Source organism: Oncorhynchus tshawytscha, linkage group LG14 (assembly GCF_018296145.1).
Source record: "Oncorhynchus tshawytscha isolate Ot180627B linkage group LG14, Otsh_v2.0, whole genome shotgun sequence".
Lineage (NCBI taxonomy): Eukaryota > Metazoa > Chordata > Actinopteri > Salmoniformes > Salmonidae > Oncorhynchus > Oncorhynchus tshawytscha.
The window spans coordinates 14604593-14629399 of NC_056442.1; the positions used below are offsets into that span (position 1 = coordinate 14604593).

Here is a 24807-nt window from a genome sequence, read left to right on the forward strand (position 1 = left end):
ACTTGCAGAGTAAGCACCAGATAAATGTTGCAATTCTTCAGACATTCCTGAACTTGTGACCAAAAACAAACTACATATGGACAGTACCAAAACAAATTATCGAATGTCTCGTTGCAGCAAGATCTGCAGAGCTGGGATGGTTGTATCACCCATCTATATAGCATTCTATTGGTTGCAATAATGTTGTATAATAATTGAAATGGAAAAGCTCTATGTTTTGAATCCAGCTTCGTTTTGTGTATCAGTTCCATGTATCATGAATCGATACATCAAACATTTCTTCCCAACTATTTTGCAATCTATGTGGCACAGCTGTTATTTTTTGGGGTCCTTAAATGAAACTGATATACTTTTTAATTTATCACAATTTTCTTTAGCCAATTTTGGTCTTTAATGCAAGTCCCGACAGACAAGTTCCTTACTTTCTCCCCCTTCCACCTGCCTCTTCCATTTTTGCTGTAATGCTGCAATTAGTTGGTTGTAATTTTGAGTAGAGCAGACATTTCCATATATTTCCCCGATCTCTTTCCAGGAGTTCAAACTCATTTTCGTGTCTTTGAAATCCCAACAAGGTTTCATAAAGATGTTTTTTATTTGGGAACTTGTTCTGATAGCCTTTCATCAAAGTACTCCATGTTTGTTGTCAAGGAAGTGAGTTTGTGTTTATACAGGATATACCGCCCCCACCTACCGTCAACCAATCATGTCAATGTTGAGCTATACGCAGCTATGCGGAGCCCTCCTCATTGTTACAAAATTCGTGTGGCACACACCGATGCGGTACAAAGCTTGATTTGGTGTTGCATCACACCCTCCATACGGAGCCTCTGGGTTGCATTGCCAGAGCAAGCATAAATTGGCTTTACCTCTCCTCTCCTAGTTGGCTTTACCTCAGTCCTCTACTGTTTTTAATGTACATATGTGATATTTATTACCCCCACCCAAGAGCGGGACAAGTGGCCCAGCTCTCAGCAGATCTCTGTTATTGGGCCTCTATTATTGGGCCTTTGCCCATGCTGGAAAAAAGCTACAGAGTAGCATAACAAAGATTGAGAACTGGGCCAATATGTGGTGGCTCAAGCTCAACCCCTTGAAGACCCAGTGCTTACTCTTCTCCAGAAACCCCAAAAGATCCAAGCAAGTGCGCCTGTATATACAGGCACTCCAGATGACCCCAAAAGTTAAGTTCCTTGGGGTCACATGTCAAGAAAACATGTCCGGGAGTGCCCACATAGAATGCCTGGAGAAGGATGGAAGGAAGCGAATGAACCACCTGAGGGTACTGCAGAAGAAAAGGAGGAGCAACGCCCAGAACAGTCATCAGAGACTACCAGAGATTAGAGGTTGACCGATTAATCGGCATGGCCGATTAATTAGGGCAAATTTCAAGTTTTCATAATGATCAGTAATCAGCATTTTTGGATGCCAATTATGGCCGATTACATTGCAATCCACGAAGAGACTGCATAGCAGGCTGACCACCTGTTAGGCGAGTGCAGCAAGGAGCCAAGGTAAGTTGCTAGCTAGCATTAAACTTATCTTATAAAAAAATCTATATTAACATAATCACTAGTTAACTACACATGGTTGATGATATTACTAGTTTAACTAGCTTGTCCTGTGTTGCATATAATCGATGTGATGCCTGTTAATTTATCATCGAATCACAGCCAACTTCGCCAAACAAGTGATGATTTAACAAAAGCGCATTCGTATCAAGGTATATGCAGCGGTTCGGGCCGCCTGGCTCGTTGCAAACTGTGTGAAGACCATTTCTTCCTAACAAAGACCGTAATTAATTTGCCAGAATTTTACATAATTATGACATACCATTGAAGGTTGTAACAGCAATATTTAGACTTAGGGTTGCCACCCGTTCGATAAAATACGGAACGGTTCCATATTTCACTGAAAGAATAAACGTTTAGTTTTCAAAATGATAGTTTACGGATTTGACCATATTAATGACCTAAGGCTCATATTTCTGTGTGTTTATTATATTATAATTAAGTCTATGATTCGATATCTGATAGAGCAGTCTGACTGAGCGGGGGTAGATAGCAGCAGGTTCGTATGCATTCATTCAAACAGCACTTTCCTGTTTTTGCCAGCAGCTCTTCGCCATGCTTGAAGCACAGCGCTGTTTATGACTTCAAGCCTATCAACTCCTGAGATTAGGCTGGCAATACTATAGTTCCTATAAGAACATCCAATAGTCAAAGGTATATGAAATACAAATAGTATAGAGAGAAATTGTCCTATAATAACTACATCCTGTCACGCCCTAACCGTAGATTGCTTTGTATGTTTCTATTTTTCGTTTGGTCAGGGTATAATGTGGGTGGATTTTCTACGTTGTATGCCTTTCTACGTTGTTCCCAATCAGAGGCAGCTAGTTATCGTTGTCTCTGATTGAGAACCATACTTAGGCAGCCTGTTTTCCCACTATGGGTGTGGGTAGTTGTTTTCTGTCTTTGTGTGTCTGCACCAGACAGAACTGTTTCGTTTGTTCCGCTTTGTTGTTTTTTTTGTTCTAGTGTTCAGTTTCTTTATTAAATTTACCATGAGCATGTACGACGCTGCACCTTGGTCCTCTTCACCTTCTTCCACCTACAAATATCGTTACAGAACTACCCACCAAAAAAGGACCAAGCAGCGTGGTAACCAGGAGCAGCGTGGAATGGACTCATGGACATGGGAGGAAATTCTGGACAGGAAGGGTTTCTACACATGGGAGGAGAGCGGAGGCAGCAGGTAAAGGGAGCCAACGCTTTGAGGGAACACGGCTGGCAAGGAAGCCCGAGAGGCAGCCCCAAAAATGTATTGGGGCAGGAGCACACGGGGAGTGTGGCTAAGTCAGGAAGGAGACCTGAGCCAACTCCCCGTGCTTACCGTGGCGAGAGGTTGACCGGGCAGGCACCGTGTAATGCCGTGAGGGGCACGATGTCCCCAGTGCGCAGGCATAGCCCGGTGCGCTACATCGCAGCTCCTCGTATCGGCCGGGCTAGAGTGGGCATCGAGCCAGGAGTAATGAAGCCGGCTCAGCACATCTGGTCTCCAGTGCGTCTCCTTGGCCCGGGTTATATGGCACCAGCCCTATGCACAGTGTCCCCGGTTCGCCAGCACAGCCCACCCCGCCGCACTTGCCGTGCTACAGGGAGTATCCAGCCAGGACAGGTTGTGCAGGCTCGGTGCTCAAGACCTCCAATGCGCCTCCACGGTCCGATCCATCTGGTGCCTCCTCCACGCACCAGGCCTCCTGTGGCAGCCCCATGCACCAGGCTGTCTCTCCGTCTCCTCCCTCCAGGTGCTCCCGCCTGTCCAGCGCTTCCAGAGCCACCCTCCTGTCCGGAGCTGCCAGAGCCGCCCGTCAGTCAGGAGCTGCCAGAGCCGCCCTTCACTCCGGCGCTGCCAGACTCTCCCGTTAATTCGGGGCCCGCTGAAAGGGTCCCCAGTCCGGGGTCGGCGGCGAGGGTCGCCGCTCCAAAGGCGCCACCTAAGTGGGCCCAGACTAAGGTGGAGTGGGGTCCGCGTCCCGCGCCAGAGCCGCCACCGCCACCGCAGACAGATGCCCACCCAGACCCTCCTCTATGGGTTTAGGTTTTGCGGCCGGAGTCCGCACCTTTGGGGGTGTTACTGTCATGCCCTAACCGTAGATTGCTTTGTATGTTTCTATTTTTCGTTTGGTCAGGGTGTGATGTGGGTGGGTATTCTACGTTGTATGTCTAGGTGTTGTGTTTCTATGTTTAGGCCTAGTATGGTTCCCAATCAGAGGCAGCTGGTTATCGTTGTCTCTGATTGAGAACCATAATTAGGTAGCCTGTTTTCCCGCTATGGGTAGTTGTTTTATGTCTTTGTGTCTCTGCACCGGACAGAACTGTTTCGTTTGTTCCGCTTTGTTGTTTTCTTTGTTCTAGTGTTCAGTTTCTTTATTAAATTTACCATGAACACGTACCATGCTGCACCTTGGTCCTCTTCACCTTCTTCCACCTGCGAATATCGTGAAACATCTTAACTGGGAATATGGAAGACTCATGTTAAAAGGAAGCACCAGCTTTCAAATGTTCTCATGTTCTGAGCAAAGAACTTAAACGTTAGCTTTTTTACATGACATATTGCACTTTTACCTTTTTCTCCAACACTGTTTTTGCATTATTTAAACCAAATTGAACATGTTTCATTATTTATTTGAGACAAAATTGATTCTATTTATGTATTATATAAAGTTAAAATAAAAGTGTTCATTCAGTATTGTCATTATTACAAATATATAAAAATCGTCCGATTAATCGGTATCGTTTGTTTTTGGTCCTCCAATAATTGGTATCGGCGTTGAAAAATCATAATCGGTCGACCTCTACCAGGGATACACCCGGCTGCTCTTTGAGAATGCTACACCAGCCTGGTGTATCGTGGGCAGGTCTCATGTCAGAAAACGTCAGACCATCAAAACCTTGACATCAAGATGGCAGACACTCGCCACAAACACACACTAAATACATTAACTTTCAGGATTGAGAACAGTAGAGGAGAGGATGGCTGTTCTGCGGCGCAGGTTTACCCTCAGGTCGGTGGACATTCCATCTCTGAAACCCATCATTCGGAGGAACAAGCTGTCCCGCCCAGATTTGTATCCAGCATTGAGCATATCCCTTTTAAACCACTTTAAAAACAATTTTAGAGTGGATATCTGGATTTTATTGTGATTTTATACACTCTTATTCCTGCTGATACAGTTGAAGTCAGAAGTTTACACACACCTTAGCCAAATACATTTAAACTCAGTTCACAATTCCTGACATTTAATCATAGTAAAAATTCCATGTCTTAGGTCAGTCAGCATCACCACTTTTAATGTGAAATTTCAGAATAATAGTGAGTGATTTATTTAAGCTTTTATTTCTTTCATCACATTCCCAGTGGGTCAGAAGTTTACATACACTCAATTAGTATTTGGTAGCATTGCCTTTAAATTGTTTATCTTGGGTCAAACGTTTCGGGTAGCCTCCCACAAGCTTTCCACAATAAATTGGGTGAATTTTGGCCCATTCCTCCTGACAGAGCTGGTGTAACTGAGTTGGGTTTGTAGGCCTCCTTGCTTGCACACTTTTTCAGTTCTGCCCACACATTTTCAGTAGGGTTGAGGTCAGGGCTTTGTGATGGCCACTCTAATACCTTGACTGTGTTGTCCTTAAGCCATTTCGCCACAACTTTGGAAGTATGCTTGGGGTCATTGTCCATTTGGAAGACCCATTTGCGACCAAGCTTTAACTTCCTGACTGATGCATGAGATGTTGCTTCAATATATACAGTGCCTTGCGAAAGTATTCGGCCCCCTTGAACTTTGCGACCTTTTGCCACATTTCAGGCTTCAAACATAAAGATATAAAACTGTATTTTTTGTGTGAAGAATCAACAACAAGTGGGGCACAATCATGAAGTGGAACGACATTTATTGGATATTTCAAACTTTTTTAACAAATCAAAAACTGAAAAATTGGGTGTGCAGGCTAATTTCTTTTGATTTTCACATGATGTCAAGCAAAGAGTCACTGAATTTGAAGGTAGGAAAATACATCCACAGGTAAACCTCCAATTTACTCATGTGATGTTAATTAGCCTATCAGAAGCTTCTAAAGCCATGACATAATTTTCTGGAATTTTCCAAGCTGTTTAAAGGCACAGTCAACTTAGTGTATGTAAACTTCTGACCCACTGGAATTGTGATACAGTGAATTATAAGTGAAATAATCTGCCTGTAAACAATTGTTGGAAAAATGACTTGTGTCATGCACAAAGTAGATGTCCTAACTGACTTGCCAAAACTATAGTTTGTTAACAAGAAATTTGTGGAGTGGTTGAAAAAACGAGTTTTAATGACTCCAACAAAATGTATGGAAACTTTCGACTTCAACTGTAGCTATTTGTTCAGCACTTTTGAAATGTACAGCGACAGAATTGAGAACATGGGCCGTTCTGACAGTATTCTCCCTGTACATCAAGTCAGAACCGTAAGATAAATAAAGGGGGCATAGAAGCAGACAATGAAATTTCTTACAATATTCAATGATTACATTTCTCTAAAACATGCTATAGGCTACATGTGCAGAACAGTAGGCTAAGTTATGAGGGGGAAAGGGACCAAATTATTAGGGTGAGGCACAATGGCTACTAACAGCTTACTACACAACATACACTTTGTATCACTTTCTTAGCTACAGTATACATATCTCCCTGGCATATTACATCATTTATGCAGCAGCATACCATACATTTTTGGACTCAACTTGTTGTGCTGTGCTCACTTAAGAAGGTGGCAAACTTTGCCATCAATGTCTGGCGTTCTCTGGATTTATGGTGCTTTCAAGACAACTGGGAATGACAAGGTCGAATCATGACATCAGTGATCTTCAGGTCGGAGCTCTAGAAAGAGGCCCGAGTTCCCCATTTGGAATTCCGAGTTGTATGACCGAGTTGGAGCATGTTTTTTTCAGAGTTCCCAGTTGAATTGAACTGACTGAAGTCTGAGATCACCCAGTTCTGATGTTTCCAGTTGTTTGAACATGGCAGAAGTCATACTGGATTGACAGCAATGCCATTGGAACAATCTTATCTGTGGCCAATGACCTTGGCATGATTTTTGAGCTCTCTCTGTAGATTTTGCTGTGACGTACAGTAGAGTCCCCATGAGTGACAGAACACTGAGACAATCACAGCACAACTAGAGAACATTACCAACCCCTATGCTCCGTATTTTCCACTGGCTGCCCCACCACCACAGAAAGCACTGAGCTAGGCTGAAACACATGCATTTTGGAGCTGCCTTACTCAAGAATACAAAAACCTAAACTATTAACTCAATTATAATTTTTTTTGCAAACTGATATGTGACACATTATTTTGGCATTAATACATGCAAAACAGGCACACCATTTTTTAAATTTTAGCTAAACAGTTGGTGCTCTTCCCCACCTGCCCTGAATGATTGGTCACCATTGGGTATGATTGGGTATAATATTTGTTTATCTGTAACTTTCTCACTCATCATTATACACGATTCATTCAGGACTGTCCGTAACTATGGTATTTTGCAGTAGATAGGGTGCTTATATACCTTAAAAGAGCCAATAGTGTACCATAGATATAAAATTGTACTTTTAGAAAATGTACACTTTTGCCTTTTTAGGGTACCACCACAGTGATAAAGCCATTTTTAAGTGGCAAAAATTTACCTCTTCTCTATTTCAAGTCCCTCACGTGTACACGCCTCTTTGCTATACCAATTTTGACACCAACGGAGCAAATTCAGGGAGAAGCCCAGTCCAGGACTCAAACCTGGGCACTGCAATTGTCAAGCTAATACCCTAACCATTACAACCAAGAGGGCTGTACCTCTTGACAAGGTCGCTCAGTGTTGCGTTATGGTCGCTACAATATTAAACAAGTTCTTTATTGTCACATGCTCTTATGGAAGCCTTTAGAAAGACTTCAGAACTGGCACCAGACATGCTCAAACTTTAATATAACAATACACCACTTGAACGGATGTGTTGGTGAAAAACAAATGACTGAAAGCTACACCCCCACTAATCCACACATCCACCCTGGGAAGCAGAAATGTACCTTCACATGTGTACCTCTGAAGGTACATTGCGTATATTGACATTTTGTACCTCAGGGAACAATACTGTACCCTAACCGTGTGTGTAAACAGTGCCTGACGACATTTGGACTGCAGTGACCAGAATGAATTGAATATTTAGTGTGTGTGAATGTGAATCCACACACATGGGGAATTACGGTGTGGTCTTTGTGGAACCACTAGGGGACAACACTTATTTTTTCTCCTTTGGTACCTTATGTATCAGTAGAAAACAAAATCTAGATCAGGGAATCATTTGGTCCTGTGCTTAAAAGGTAGTGCATAATTCATAAGAACACACACTACAATTATAATGGGCTTTGACGGCAGTGAAAATATCCCCAGCCCCCAAGACTTAGGAGCCATGACTCAGTGAGAGCTGTATGTAGATTCAAAACTTTATTTATGGAATACAGTGTAGAAAGCATTTTTCCAGTCAAAGCAAATGGCTTGCACAATTACACACAGTGGAAATAAAGCCACAGAGAAATAAAAAGAAAGAAACCCTGCTCTCTCTAATTCCATACGGCCTTATTCTGGCTATGGTGAGGTAACGCATCCTCTGAAAACCTAAGCAAAGGACTGACCCACCTGCAGCAGTGTGTGATGCACACAGCTCTACACACCACCACAACACTGTATTACCTCTAGTACCGTGTCGCAAAATGGCACCCTATTCCCGGCCGATATTTTGGCACTTCTCCTCACTGAAACTGTAGTCCATCCAATTACTGATGGCCCTGCTACCCCTTAAAAGTTGCCTTGTAGGCCATGGTAGAGGTCGTCGTACGGCTGGCTCTAGACAAGTGCTTGAGAGAGGCGAGTAGCATGCCTGAAGTATGGGAAAGACGGGAGGAGGGTGGTTGGAAATTCATTTTACAGACTGCCTGTCTGACTATCCATCTGGAACAGCTAGTAATTCCCTCTACCTCTTCCTCAATCCTTCCTTTCGTCTCTCAAATCTTTCACATGCACACCCCCCAAGGCACTGATCCTGCTCTGTTTATATTCTCAGCAGAGAGAGAAAGAGAGAAAGACGAGCCGAAGGAAGAAAGGAACAGATTGGGAAGAGTAAGTAAGCCCAAAATGGTATTGGATTGTTCTTGTATATCACAAACAATGTACAGAGAAGAGCGTTGTTTATTTCTGCGGAAAACATAGAACCGGAACAAGAACACTAACTAGACTGGAGAACACACAGAATCCTCCACCCCCCCATTCTCCCTTCCCTCGGCTGGAACTGGCCTTCCCGCCACATCTTTCTATTTTTTTTAAACACACGACAACATGGAATCAAAAAAAGAAACACAAAATTAAATAGGGCTGCAAAATGCAATAGGATGCCAACGCAATAAACTAAAGATAATAATCATAAATCTAATAATAATATACAAATACGGATCTAGCCAGTCCCTCGCACTTTTAGGAACATGGTTGAAATAAAAAAAGGAAGAAACTTCCAAATCCAAAAATCACAGATCTCTCTTACAGTGTATTTAACAAGATATCCAGAGAGCCCATTCACCGAGATTCATATATATTTTTTTATCCAACGTCATTTAAGTCACGTGATCACGAGAAAGAAAGATACTAAATGTACAATCCTGCTAGAATGATAATCTCTATGTGAGAATCTGTCTGGAGACACAGAAAGATCTTTTTTTTTTTTTTCAATAATAACCCCGTCGTAATTTTTGTCATCATGCACTAAATAGGAACAGCTACTTTATTACATTACACACCATTTTAAAAAAAAGTTTTTTTCTCTTTTACATAGGATTTTTTTTCTTTATAATTTTCATTTATTTTTTGAAAAACAAAACCGGAAACGATAGAATAACTCAAATAAAGAGCTCATTCAGAGTACATCATCATCATCATTATTATAATTTTAGCCTTGTGTGACCTAACACAGCACAGCTGTCGTAATGAACGCACAGAGAAGGAAAGCGGGAGGGAGGAAGGATAGGCTTCATTGACACATAGACCTCACCTATTCCCCAGTGTATAGAGAGAATGTAGTAGTGTAGGGTTGGGGACAGTGTGGCTGGCACTACAGCCAGAGAATGCCCCCTTAAATAACTGGTCTGGAGTCAGATCTCCCTACTCAAGTCCATTCCTCAACACATTCCAAGTCAAACTAAAAACTGACTCTGGACCAGTGTTGAAGGGGACCGTCTCCATCTACACCAAGAGTGATAGTGGTGCCTGGTTCCAACCCGCACTGCTTGAGGGTAGGCTAGGGTTGGTTTGGAGTGGGGATAGTGTTAAGGGCGTAGGGGAGTGGAGGGTTAGAGGGGTTGGGTAGCTGTCATAGGGGTGAGGGGGTTGTGTCATTCCTCAGTTCTGCATCTGCTCAAAAAACTTGTACGTGGGGTTCTCATAGCCGTTCTGCTGCATCTTAGACAGGTGGCGCTCCTCAGGGGTGACTGCTGCATCCACCTGCAGAACAGAGAGAGATGTGTTACACATAACATATGGTATTCCCTCGTACACCAGGGGTGTCAAAGTCATTCCACAGAGGGCAAAGTGTCTACGGGTGTTTGTTTTTTCAGTTCAATTAAGGACTTAGACAACCAGGTGAGGGGAGTTCCTTACTAATTCATGACCGAAAACCCGCAGACAGTCGCCCCTCCGTGGAATGAGTTTGACACGTGTCATACACTATTGCTGTTTTTTTGTTGTTGTTAAACGAGTGGGAGCGGTTCCCACTCCTTACATATTTACTGATGCAGTAGGATGGATTCGTACCTATGCTGACACGGTACATGTGCACTGTTTACCTTCTACACAGACTTTGGATTCAAGTCTCAAACAAACTCAATAACAACAGAAATAGAGACAGGAAACACTGAGCCAAAGTCAAAAACAGTACACGCATGCATGCATAGCATATATTTTACTATCCTTGTGGAGACCTAAAATTGATTTCCATTGAAAATCCTTTTGTCCTAATCACAAACCTAACCTGACCTCCTAACCCTAGCCTTTGTTCTTGTGGGAGAATTTCCCTTGTTTCACTATCCTTGTGGGGACATTTAGGAGATTTCCGGTACCCACTAGGATTAGTAATACAAGTCCACACACACACACACACACACACATCTCCTCTACTCCTCACCTCGACGACTCCGTGGTGGATGGACGTGTACTGCTTCTTCCTCAGCATCACCAGGGTGATGACGATGACGGTCGCTATGACGACGCCTCCCACCATCAGCCCGATGATGGCGCCCTTGTTAGAGCCGACATCCTCGGCGAAGAACACCTAGAGAGAGGAGAGAAACAGAGAGAGAGAAAAAGAGAGAGACTAAGTCACACTGCACAACCAATCACAAATACTGACAGGATTTATGGAGACAGATCTGGGGTCAGGAGTTCAAGGCATTAAGGTGAAATGAAGTTGGAGTAGGAATAATTTGGGGTTTGGATGGAATACAAAAGACATGATTAAGGTTCAGAGTTACATTATTGAGGGATTTTAGAGGTAAGCTTAAAGTTATGCTATACAAGATGATTGTTACATAATTTTTGTTCCTTATTTAACGAGGACAATTATAAATGTATAAGAGATTTAATTGGGCACAAAACTCGTTTTTGGAAGTGTGAATGTGTGTGTGTCGCGTTTTCAATTTCAGACAGTGTTCATCTGAGGACAATTATAAATTAGCGCTGGTGTGAAACTAACATCCTGGCATCGTAGACGCCAGTTACCAACCCTGGTCGTCTCGGCAGGCCTTGGTTACCATGCCAATGGTCAGCCAATACATATGGATAGACATATGGATATACCCATATGGGCATGGATACAGTCATGGGATATGTCTGGGATAACTCCATGATGCTTGTATCTGTGGCCATTTATGAAAAGCGTGCAAATATACAAACTGGAGTGGTGTATGTGTACCGGCTTTGGTGGTATGTGTGTGTATAGATACCAGTTTCTGGTGGTGCACCTCGAATCCGGTGCTGTGCCTCTCCTCTGCCTCCATCCTGAGCTCAGGGATCTCCTCTGGCTTCAGACCAGACACGGGTCGTGTTGGAAAGCCTCTATCAGGAAAAGGGCGGGCATCCACAGGTTCAACTAGGGAGAGAGCGAATGTGAAAAGGTAGGATGAGTATTTTCTTAATATAGTTTCACTTTGACCCTGACAGCAGTCTTACAATCAGATATGGATCCTGTACACACACAAACACATAAATATATACACATATATATACACTGCTCAAAAAAATAAAGGGAACACTAAAATAACACACCCTAGATCTGAATTAATGAAATATTCTTATGAAATACTTTTTTCTTTACATAGTTGAATGTGCTGACAACAAAATCACACAAAAATTATCAATGGAAATCAAATTTATTAACCCATGGAGGTCTGGATTTGGAGTCACACTCAAAATTAAAGTGGAAAACCACACTACAGGCTGATCCAACTTTGATGTAATGTCCTTAAAACAAGTCAAAATGAGGCTCCGTAGTGTGTGTGGCCTCCACGTGCCTGTATGACCTCCCTACAACGCCTGGGCATTCTCCTGATGAGGTGGTGGATGGTCTCCTGAGGGATCTCCTCCCAGACCTGGACTAAAGCATCCGCCAACTCCTGGACAGTCTGTGGTGCAACGTGGCGTTGGTGGATGGAGCGAGACATGATGTCCCAGATGTGCTCAATTGGATTCAGGTCTGGGGAACGGGCGGGCTAGTCCATAGCATCAATGCCTTCCTCTTGCAGGAACTGCTGACACACTCCAGCCACATGAGGTCTAGCATTGTCTTGCATTAGGAGGAACCCAGGGCCAACTGCACCAGCCTATGGTCTCACAAGGAGTCTGAGGATCTCATCTCGGTACCTAATGGCAGTCAGGCTACCTCTGGCGAGCACATGGAGGGCTGTGCGGCCCCCCAAAGAAATGCCACCCCACACCATGACTGACCCACCGCCAAACCGATCATGCTGGAGGATGTTGCAGGCAGTAGAACGTTCTCCACGGCGTCTCCAGACTGTCACACGTGCTCAGTGTGAACCTGCTTTCATCTGTGAAGAGCACAGGGCGCCAGTGGCTAATTTGCCAATCTTGGTGTTCTCTGGCAAATGCCAAACATCCTGCACGGTGTTGGGCTGTAAGCATAACCCCCACCTGTGGACGTCGGGCCCTCATATCAAATCAAATCAAATTTTATGTCACATACACATGGTTAGCAGATGTTAATGCGAGTGTAGCGAAATGCTTGTGCTTCTAGTTCCGACAATGCAGTAATAATCCAACAAGTAATCTAACTAACAATTCCCCCCCAAAAAACTACTGTCTTATACACAGTGTAAGGGGATAAAGAATATGTACATAAAGATATATGAATGAGTGTTGGTACAGAGCAGCTTAGGCAAGATACAGTAGATGGTATCGAGTACAGTATATACATATGAGATGAGTATGTAAACAAAGTGGCATAGTTAAAGTGTCTAGTGATACATGTATTACATAAGGATGCAGTAGATGATATAGAGTACAGTATATACGTATACATATGAGATGAATAATGTAGGGTATGTAAACATTATATTAGGTAGCATTGTTTAAAGTGGCTAGTGATATATTTTACATAATTTCCCATCAATTCCCATTATTAAAGTGGCTGGAGTTGAGTCAGTGTGTTGGCAGCAGCCACTCAATGTTAGTGGTGGCTGTTTAACAGTCTGATGGCCTTGAGATAGAAGCTGTTTTTCAGTCTCTCGGTCCCAGCTTTGATGCACCTGTACTGACCTCGCCTTCTGGATGATAGCGGGGTGAACAGGCAGTGGCTCGGGTGGTTGTTGTCCTTGATGATCTTTATGGCCTTCCTGTAACATCGGGTGGTGTTGTAGGTGTCCTGGAGGGCAGGTAGTTTGCCCCGGGTGATGCGTTGTGCAGACCTCACTACCCTCTGGAGAGCCTTACGGTTGTGGGCGGAGCAGTTGCCGTACCAGGCGGTGATACAGCCCGCCAGGATGCTCTCGATTGTGCATCTGTAGAAGTTTGTGAGTGCTTTTGGTGACAAGCCGAATTTCTTCAGCCTCCTGAGGTTGAAGAGGCGCTGCTGCGCCTTCTTCACGATGCTGTCTGTGTGAGTGGACCAATTCAGTTTGTCTGTGATGTGTATGCCGAGGAACTTAAAACTTACTACCCTCTCCACTACTGTTCCATCGATATGGATAGGGGGGTGTTCCCTCTGCTGTTTCCTGAAGTCCACAATCATCTCCTTAGTTTTGTTGACGTTGAGTGTGAGGTTATTTTCCTGACACCACACTCAGAAGGCCCTCACCTCCTCCCTGTAGGCCGTCTCGTCGTTGTTGGTAATCAAGCCTACCACTGTTGTGTCGTCCGCAAACTTGATGATTGAGTTGGAGGCGTGCGTGGTCACGCAGTCGTGGGTGAACAGGGAGTACAGGAGAGGGCTCAGAACGCACCCTTGTCGGGCCCCAGTGTTGAGGATCAGCGGGGTGGAGATGTTGTTGCCTACCCTCACCACCTGGGGGCGGCCCGTCAGGAAGTCCAGTACCCAGTTGCACAGGGCAGGGTCGAGACCCGGGGTCTCGAGCTTGATGACGAGCTTGGAGGGTACTATGGTGTTGAATGCCGAGCTGTAGTCGATGAACAGCATTCTCACATAGGTATTCCTCTTGTCCACATGGGTTAGGGCAGTGTGCAGTGTGGTTGAGATTGCATCGTCTGTGGACCTATTTGGGCGGTAAGCAAATTGGAGTGGGTCTAGGGTGTCAGGTAGGGTGGAGGTGATATGGTCATTGACTAGTCTCTCAAAGCACTTCATGATGACGGAAGTGAGTGCTACGGGGCGGTAGTCGTTTATCTCAGTTACCTTAGCTTTCTTGGGAACAGGAACAATGGTGGCCCTCTTGAAGCATGTGGGAACAGCAGACTGGTATAGGGATTGATTGAATATGTCCGTGAACACACCGGCCAGCTGGTCTGCGCATGCTCTGAGAGCGCGGCTGGGGATGCCGTCTGGGCCTGCAGCCTTGCGAGGGTTAAGACGTTTAAATGTTTTACTCACCTCGGCTGCAGTGAAGGAGAGTTCGCATGTTTTCATTGCAGGCCGTGTCAGTGGCACTGTATTGTCCTCAAAGCGGGCAAAAAGTTATTTAGTCTGCCTGGGAGCAAGACATCCTGGTCCGTGACTGGGCTGGTTTTCTTCTTGTAGTCTGTGATTGACTGTAGACCCTGCCACATACCTCTTGCATCTGAGCCGTTGAATTGAGATTCTACTTTGTCTCTATACTGACGCTTAGCTTGTTTGATAGCCTTGCGGAGGGAATAGCTGCACTGTTTGTATTCGGTCATGTTACCAGTCACCTTGCCCTGATTAAAAGCAGTGGTTCGCGCTTTCAGTTTCATGCGAATGCTGCCATCAATCCACGGTTTCTGGTTAGGGAATGTTTTAATCGTTGCTATGGGAACGACATCTTCAACGCACGTTCTAATGAACTCGCACACCGAATCAGCGTATTCGTCAATGTTGTTATCTGACGCAATACGAAACATATCCCAGTCCACGTGATGGAAGCAGTCTTGGAGTGTGGAATCAGCTTGATCGGACCAGCGTTGGACAGACCTCAGCGTGGGAGCTTCTTGTTTTAGTTTCTGTCTGTAGGCAGGGATCAGCAAAATGGAGTCGTGGTCAGCTTTCCCGAAAGGAGGGCGGGGCAGGGCCTTATATGCGTCGCGGAAGTTAGAGTAACAATGATCCAAGGTTTTTTCAGCTCTAGTTGCGCTATCGATATGCTGATACAATTTAGGGAGTCTTGTTTTCAGATTAGCCTTGTTAAAATCCCCAGCTACAATGAATGCAGCCTCAGGATGTAGAGATTCCAGTTTGCAAAGAGTCAAATAAAGTTCGTTCAGAGCCATCAATGTGTCTGCTTGGGGGGGAATATATACGGCTGTGATTATAATCGAAGAGAATTCTCTTGGTAGATAATGCGGTCGACATTTGATTGTGAGGAATTCTAAATCAGGTGAACAGAAGGATTTGACTTCCTGTATATTTCTGTGATCACACCACGTCTTGTTAGCCATAAGGCATACGCCCCCGCCCCTCTTCTTACCAGAAAGATGTTTGTTTCTGTCGGCGCGATGCGTGGAGAAACCCGCTGGCTGCACCGCCTCCGATAGCGTCTCTCCAGTGAGCCATGTTTCCGTGAAGCAAAGAACGTTACAGTCTCTGATGTCCCTCTGGAATGCTACCCTTGCTCGGATTTCATCAACCTTGTTGTCAAGAGACTGGACATTGGCGAGAAGAATGCCAGGGAGTGGTGCACGATGTGCCCGTCTCCGGAGTCTGACCAGAAGACCGCCTCGTTTCCCTCTTTTACGGCGTCGTTTTTTGGGTCACCGGCTGGGATCCATTCCGTTGTCCTGGTTGAAAGGCAGAACACAGGATCCGCTTCGTGAAAATCATATTCTTGGTCGTACTGATGGTGAGTTGACGCTGATCTTATATTCAGTAGTTCTTCTCGACTGTATGTAATGAAACCTAAGATGACCTGGGGTACTAATGTAAGAAATAACACGTAAAAAAAACAAAAAACTGCATAGTTTCCTAGGAACGCGAAGCGGCCATCTCTGTCTGCGCCGGAAGTTAAAACCCTCATGGAGTCTGTTTCTGACCGTTTGAGCAGACACATGCACATTTGTGGCCTGCTGGAGGTCATTTTGCAGGGCTCTGGCAGTGCTCCTCCTTGCACAAAGGCGGAGGTAGCGGTCATGCTGCTGGGTTGTTGCCCTCCTACGGCCTCCTCCACATCTCCTGATGTACTGGCCTATCTCCTGGTAGCGCCTCCATGCTCTGGACACTACGCTGACAGACACAGCAAACCTTCTTACCACAGCTCGCATTGATGTGTCATCCTGGATGAGCTGTACTACCTGAGCCACTTGTGTGGGTTGTAGACTCCGTCTCATGCTACCACTAGAGTGAAAGCACCGTCAGCATTCAAAAGTGACCAAAACATCAGCCAGGAAGCATAGGAACTGAGAAGTGGTCTGGTCACCACCTGCAGAACCACTCCTTTATTGGGGGTGTCTTGCTAATTGCCTATAGTTTCCACCTGTTGTCTATTCCATTTGCACAACAGCATGTGAAATGTTGCTTCCTAAAGTGGACAGTTTGATTTCACAGAAGTGTGATTGACTTGGAGCTACATTGTGTTGTTTAAGTGTTCCCTTTATTTTTTTGAGCAGTGTATATACATAGAACCGTGTTATATATATGTATATGTATAATACACCTACCCTGGTTCTGTCGGTTCCCACCCCGATTCTGGGTGTATACCCTGGTAGTCTGTACTATACCTACCCTGATTCTGGGTGTATTGATCATAGCTTTAGGCACACCTACCCTGGTTATCTGTGTTGACCTGGTTGAAGCTCTCAGGGTGGATGAAGCCCAGTCCGTCCAGGCCCATGTCCAGGTCCAGGTCTTCTTCCTGGGGCAGCAGGTCCAGGGTAGCCCTGGTGCTGTCTGGAAGACTGTCGGGCATCAGGGCGTCATTTCCGTAGCTCACCCGCACGTCACTCTGCAGGTTGGACAGCTGCTGGGCCATATCTGCCTGCTCCTTCTGCAACAACTCTGGAGAGGGAAGGAGAGAGGGAGGAAAAGGAAGAGAATAAGGTGGGAGAAAGAAGAAAATAGAAAAGGGGAAGAGGGTGAAAGACAGCAGCAGAGAGAGAAGAATAAAAAGGGGAGGATGGAAGGATGGAAGTTGTATGAAACAAGGAAAACCAGGGTAGAGAGGAAAAAGAGAAAACAATGCTGTTGCAGTAGAGTGGTAAATGACTGTGTAACTGAACAATTACGATGATTTATTAGTACATACAAAGACAACAATAAAATAGGATCACTAGAAGTCCCACCATTTCCTATATAAAGTGCATACGGAAAGTATTCAGACCCCTTGACAATTTTCCATGATTTGTTACGTTATAGCCTCAGGGACTATGGTGGTCTGCTTGAAACATGTAGGAATTACAGACTCAGTCGGGGAGAGGTTGAAAATGTCAGTGAAGACACTTGCAAGTTGGTCCGCGCATGCTTTGAGTACACGTCCTGGTAATCCATCTGGCCCCGCGGCTTTATGAATGTTGACCTGTTTAAAGGTTTTATTCACATCGGCTACCGAGAGCGTTATCACACAGTCATCCAGAACAGCTGGTGCGCTCAAAAATGCTTCAGTGTTGCTTGCCTCGAAGTGAGCATAAAAAAGGCATTTAGCTTGTCTGTTAGGCTTGTGTCAACTGGGCAGCTCGCGTCTGGGTTTCCCTTTGTAGTCCGTAATAGTTTTCAAGCCCTGCCACATTCGATGAGCGTCAGAGCCGGTGTAGTAGGATTCTATCTTAATCCTGTATTGACACTTTGCTTGTTTGATGGTTTGTCTGAGGGCATATAGTGATTTCTTATATGCGTCCAGATTAGTGTCCCACCCCTTGAAAGCAGCAGCTCTAGCCTTTCAGCTCGATTCAGATGTTGCCTGTAATCCATGGCTTCTGGTTTGGATATGTATGTACAGTCACTGTGGGGATGATGTCATCGATGCACTTATTGATGAAGCCGATGACTGAGGTGGTATACTCCTCACTGCCATTGGATGAATCCCGGGAACATATTCTAGTCTGTGCTAGCAAAACAGTCCGCTCCATCTGACCACTTCCGTATTGAGCAAGTCACTGGTACTCCTGCTTTAGTTTTTGCTTGGAAGCAGGAATCAGGAGGATAGAATTATGGTCGGTTTTGCCAAATGGAGGGCAGGGAAGAGCTTTGTATGCATCTGTGTGTGTGGAGTAAAGGTGGTCTAGAGTTGTTTTCCTCTGGTTGTGACATGCTGGTAAAAATGTGGTAAAACTGAAGTCCCTGGCCACTAGGAGCGACACTTTTGGGTGAGCATTTTCTTGTTTGCTTATGGCCTTATAGAGTTGGTTGAGTGCGCGCTTAGTGCCAGCATAGGTCTTTGGTGGTAAATAGACGGCTACGAATAATAGATGATAACTCTTGGTAGATAGTGTGGTCTACAGCTTATCATAAGTTACTCTACCTCAGGCAAGCAATACCTCTAGACTTCTTTAATATTGGACATCGCGCACCAGCTGTTATTGACAAAAGACACACACCCCCCCACCCCTCGTCTTACCAGACGTAGCTTCTGTCATAGACTGTTCTCTCTGCTACCGCACGGTAAACGGTACAGGAGCACCAAGTCCAGCTACAAAAAGCTTCTACTCCCAAGCCATAAGACTCCTGAACAGCTAATCAAATGTTTACCCGGACTATTTGCATTGTCCCCCCCATCCCCATTATTACGCTGCTGGTAATCTCTGTTTACTATCCATGCATAGTCACTTTACCTCTACCTACATGTACATATTACCTTAATTACATTGACTAACCGGTGCCCCTGCACATTGTACCGGTACCCCCTGTATATAACATCTCGCTATTTTATTGTTGCTCCTTAATTATTAATTATTTTTCTATTTGTCTTATTATTATTTTTTACTTCTGTTTATTTTTTAAAATTGCATTGTTGGTTAAGGGCTTGTAAGTAAACATTTCACTGTAAGGTCTACACCTGTTGTATTCGGTGCATGTGACAAATAACATTTGATTTGAAGACGCAGCAGTGGCTTTGAGACAAGTCTCTGAATGTCCTTGAGTGGGCCAGCCAGAGCACGGACTTGAACCCGATCAAACATCTCTGGAGAGACCTGAAAGATAGCTGTGCAGTGACACTCCCAACCTGACAGAGCTTGAGAGGATCTGCAAAGAAGATTGGAAGAAACTCCCAAAATCCAGGTGTGCAAAGCTTGTAGCGTCATACCAAGGAAGACTGTAAAGGCTGTAATCGCTGCCAAAGGTGCTTCAACAAAGTACTGAGTAAAGGGTCTGATTACTTATGAAATTGTGATATGTATAAAACCAGTTTTTGCTTTGTCATTATGGGGTATTGTGTGTAGATTGATGGGGGGGCTGTAACCTAACAGAATGTGGAAAAAGTCAAAGGCTCAGAATACTTTCAGAATGCTCTGTAGGTACCTTATGGGCTCTGGTCAAAAGCAGTGCACTATATAGGGAATATGGTACCACTTTAAGTCTTCCTCAGGCACTTCACTTGAAACACAATGTCACGCTCTGTTCTCATTTATTTTAATGAAAGGAGAAAAGGAAACCAATGTCTGTGTTGCTGGGAGGCGGTGTGTGTGTGCGAGCAGAGGGCAGGGGAGCAGCCTGAGAGGAGGGGAAACTAGACAGAGTCTGAGACTGACTCAGACACAGATGGTTCAGTGACGCACACAACTCAAGACCCAGACAAACACAGAGAGGGAGGGAGGGAGTGGGAAGGAGAAGTTATAGTTATTGATTTGATGGAGGTGTAGGTGAGAATTGAGAGATGTCATGATGTTATATGATTATCTGTATCACGAACCACAGTAAAAATGGATGAGGGTTTTGTGGATATAAACTATGGATAGTGGTTGGTGACAGTGTGGATGAGGGCAGGTTACTGGTTCATATCAGTTAATGCTTGCACACAGACCTGGTCAACCTTTACCTGGTTAATGAAGGAGAGATGAGACTGAAAATAACACTCACCAACTTGGTCCTGGATATCGTCAGCCACTCCGGGCACCTTGTAGAGCAGACCCAGGGACTGGTTCATCCTCTCCTCAATCACACGCAGGTGGGTCAGAACCTACAAGTACATTTGAATGCTATTTAATAAAAAGCTATCTTCTGTGAGCCATACACTGTACATGTCAGGAGGTTACCAAAATACCCTTCAGTGGTGTATAGGTGTTTATGCGTGTGAGCACATTTGGCATTGGGAGTGGATGAGAACTGTTGTTTCTAGGTTTATTATTTTATTTGGTACAAATGGCAAATATTTGGTTGTTTCTGCACTGGAGAGGGGTAGAAGGCGCTCAACCAACGTGAGACGAGGTGCATGCAAAAAGTAATAAGAGCATCAATAAAAAGCTTTATTCATCTAATTCAAGTTCAAATCAAATTGTTTCGGCCTTCACTGGCCTTCATGAGAATGACAACAAAATGACGGTCACCATATAAAACACGTGTTAAAAAAGAAAAAAAAAGGGCCTTAGTGGGCTTATTACCTGGGGTCGGATCTGTGCGGCCTTCTTGGGGTCAACCATGCGGACGTGCTCAAAGTGTTTAAGGGTGTGCTGTCTGTCCTTCTGCTCTGCACGGACATACTTCTTCAATAGGCTGAACACATGACGAGGCTAGAGAGAAGGGGGGGAGAAGGAGAGAAGGGAAAAAGTGAGAGCGAAAGAGAGATATGAGTCAGAACGTCGGTCTGTGTGTGGGCGGAGTAAGACAATGGTAGGAGGATCCATATCTACTGTATGTGTCTGTATAGTGTGTGTGTGTGTCTCTACCCTGGGTGGCTGGGACTGCAGGGCGGTTAGGTGGCTCTACAGGACCCGGCAACAATGTGTGTGTGTCTGTACTCTTTACCTGTGTGTTTATACTCTGTTACTATGTACCCTCTACCTACCCTGGGTGGTTCGGCCTGCAGGGAGGTCAGGTAGCTCTCCAGGGCCAGGCGGCGATGGTCATTGAGCAGAGCCTCAACCCGGGCCATGTGAGTCTCAACCAGCTGCTGCCTCTCACTGGCTGCCTCCTGCTCCAGGGCCTCCACCTTCTCCTGGAAACGCTGTGTGATAGACACACACACACACACACACATTATAAAAATATAAATAAAAATTATAGACAGTAAGAATCCCTAACACCACCACACTATTATCAAATATTCAGACACACAACACCTATGGACATTGACAGTCACTGATTTAGCATTTATTAATATGTTTGAGTATCCTCTGTGTGTGTCTGACCTGGATGACAGCCTTCTTATCAGCACGAGGTAGACTCTTGGCCTCCCGCTCTGCCTCCTCCCACTCCCTCATCACCTACACACATGCAAGAAGAAAGACAGGTTACTGCTGTCTCACCCCTTCCTCTCCTTACCCTCATCTTTCTTTCCCTTCCATGTATTTTCACCTCAAGTGTCTTCGCTTCCATCCTTCCCTCTCCCTTCCTCACTCTCGACCCTCCCCAACCTCACCCCTTCATCCTCCCTCCCCCTTCCATTCAACCACTCTTCATCTCCCCCCCGCTCTTCCACCCTTCACCTTCTTCACCCCACCCTCCTTTGCACTCCCTTCTCTTCTCTGCCACTACCCTTCTCACTCCCTCTATCTTACCTGGGACATCCTCTCACGGTGTTTGGCCTCCAGGCTCTCCTTGGCCTTGGCAAAGTGGGCGTGTTCATTGTCATCCCCGGGTGTCTCCAGATAACGGTCCACGGCATCGGGAGAACTGGGGGCGGCGGTGGGCACTGGGTGGAGGGGGGCAGGGTAGATGGACATGGATGAGAGGGGTAAGGGTGTAATTGAGGAGAGAGATGGAGAAATTTAGAAAATTACTCCTATAATATGGTCCTCAGATATCCTCATCATTCCTTCACCTCCCCCCCATTCCTTTTTCTGTTTCTTCTTTAATTGCTTTCCTCTTCAAAATCCAAACCTTTTCCAGAGTGACTTACAATAAGTGCCTTCAGATTATTTGATTTGACTTGATTGCAATAAGGAACCGGAGGCAGTAATATAATACCAATAAACAAAGTAAAAACAGAAGTTCCAAACTACCAACACTATGTAGCAGCTCCATAATAGCAGACCCTAAAGCTAGATGGTTAATAATACTAGTGTTAGCAACAACAGGTTGGTTAGTGATTCATCGAGCGAGTGAACGAGAGTACACAATACAGAGTGAAAAAGCAGAGGAGTGCGTTTGAACAGGTGGTTTGGGTGTCCGTGTCCTGGTTGGAGGACTCCAGATGTCCTGCTTATTCCCTCTTGATTCCGGGAATCTTACAACCGCGATTTCTGCAAAACCTTTCGGGGTAGTTGACAGAATTCTTTTAAACCTAGTGTTATGGGATTTTTATGAATAATTACTAAATGATGTATACATTTAACGCAGGATTGTAACTAACAGAATTCTACCCTGTCTGATGAAGAATGTTTGTACATAGGCAAAGAGGAAGTGTTAACAGACAACTAGTGACCACAGTGAAACTAACAACAGGAAAGATGTCTGGTCCCCAACCAGGGAGGGGAGAAACCGTTGGGGTTGCAGTACATTGTGTAACATGTGGTAGCATACGATAAACAATATGTATGTGTTGGAATGGAATTGAAAAGCAGCGTTGTCATTGTCTGAGAGGAGGGGGGACATTGACGAAATGAGAGGTATATAATCCAATGTACATGAAATGATGGGCAGAGCTCTCGAGAATAAACGTCACTGACTATTTTTGACTGGTCTCCGTCTGTTTCACTTCCCCCAGAACCTTACAAACTCTGGGGACAGACTGAGTATTTTAATTTAATTGGTTAATGAACACATAAGAACTAAATTCATCTAACACCTAGTCTCTTCCATTAATGTGACTGCCATAGACATTCCAAGTCATTTGGATGTTTGATTAAAATCTTCTCTAGAATATAGTTACTTTATAGCAATTCCCCCATTTATTCTACTACAGAAGAACCTACTAAAAAGCTGTTATGCCTTAAGGCTGGGATACCTTGCATGACCTGTATCTATCGGTTTGACATTAAAAATAAAATCGCTCTCATTTATGTAATATCATTCTGCGTGTAACGAGTATGTATGTATGTCACATTACGTGACATACCTATCATCATCATCATCATCATCAGTCCTTGTTTAAACATGAAACTGCATAAATGTATTATTTCTTACATGAATACATAAATGAGTAAGGAAGCGTTGATTTGATACTTCGAACCTGTGTGTGTGTGATATATAATATATATATATATATATGTGTGTGTGATGAGCTTGTTTTTTGGTTTTAGTTTGTCTCCCAGAGATTAGCACATGCCTTCATTTCACAGACACTCAATAGTCCCAAAACAACCAAGAGCAGTTTGCGATCCGAACAAAGCAGAACCATTAATACAATTCTAACTTGGACTCTGCCCTGTGTTCGGTCTATGTGGCCATGATGTAATTAAAGGATACAGTCGTACAAGCTAAGCCTAAACAGGGGAGTCCCGTCTTTAGGTCTGACCGCAGTGTGATCCCTTGGCTTTGACCCTGCTGTGAACACTTGTTGATCATGCAGTGACCGCTCGACGACCATGTGAAAGGTGAGGGTGGGAGGCGCAGTGGACACAGAGGGAGTGTGTGAGGGTAGAGGGTTGCTAGTTGGTGGAAACACAAGCTGTAGTCTCGTTCCCATACTACAGAACTGTCTTTCACACCTTTTCAACAAAGTGGAAATCTCACACACACACACAATTTCAGAGGTGAGATGGAGTGAAAAATAGGATTAGTGAGAGATAGACTGTATAGACAGATAGAAAGTAGGGAGAGGAGGCGAGAGTGAACCATCGCTGGTTGGATCATATGTTCTCGTTCACAAACACTTGACTGTCAGGTCACTGCCTCCCACAACACTCAAATGAGCGGGAGAGAGAAACCCACACACACACAGTGTTCACTCATACGGAATCAGTGGAAAAAACAGGTGAAATCACTTGTGTTAATGTCTTCTAAAACACACAAACAGGTTAAAAGATAAGTGTGTGTGTGAATGTATTCCTCCATGTGTACAGTAAACTAGGGTTGGGCGGTATCTAGATTTTCACAGTCATACATTTCTGTACCATACCGGGGTATACAGTATTACTGAATGTGCACAAGGGGTTCTATTTTTTTTCTCCTTTTTTTCTTTACATCTAGCCCCTTAGCTAGCAGTTAGCAAACCGGATAACATTTATTGGTTACAAGCCGTGGCGTAGCACGCAACCCTACGAGACAGGGGTATAGTATATACATATATTATTTTTAACGGTATTGAAAATCATACCGTCTGTATTTCAAAATACCCCGGGAATACGGTATATCGCCCAAGCCAAAATACTCCGGTATACGGTATATCGCCCAAGCCACACAATGCTTGGTGGTTAGTGAGACCAGAGTGGTTAGCGAGCATGGTTAGCGACTAGCAGACATGGTTATTGTAGTTAGCACAAGGTAGCCAGACGGCTAGGGC

At 44.6% G+C, this 24807-nt stretch overlaps 1 protein-coding gene across 4 annotated transcripts in view; it reads right to left on the bottom strand.

Moving 5' to 3' along the window:
- Positions 1-8022: 8022 nt before the first annotated feature.
- LOC112253908 (amyloid-beta A4 protein) overlaps positions 8023-24807 on the bottom strand; it is a 41669-nt gene continuing 24884 nt past the window's right edge. For 2 of the 4 annotated variants that reach the window (XM_024444225.2, XM_024444222.2), the window contains 9 exons: positions 21923-22056; positions 21554-21628; positions 21211-21369; positions 20807-20935; positions 20286-20385; positions 17040-17270; positions 11581-11726; positions 10764-10910; positions 8023-10084 (listed from right to left, as the gene is read on the bottom strand). In XM_024444225.2, coding sequence (XP_024299993.1) covers positions 9983-10084; positions 10764-10910; positions 11581-11726; positions 17040-17270; positions 20286-20385; positions 20807-20935; positions 21211-21369; positions 21554-21628; positions 21923-22056 — 1223 coding nt within the window. In that variant the 3' untranslated portion in view covers positions 8023-9982. The remainder of the gene's footprint in view (positions 10085-10763; positions 10911-11580; positions 11727-17039; positions 17271-20285; positions 20386-20806; positions 20936-21210; positions 21370-21553; positions 21629-21922; positions 22057-24807) is intronic. The other 2 variants (XM_024425992.2, XM_024425994.2) reach the window with 2 other exon arrangements.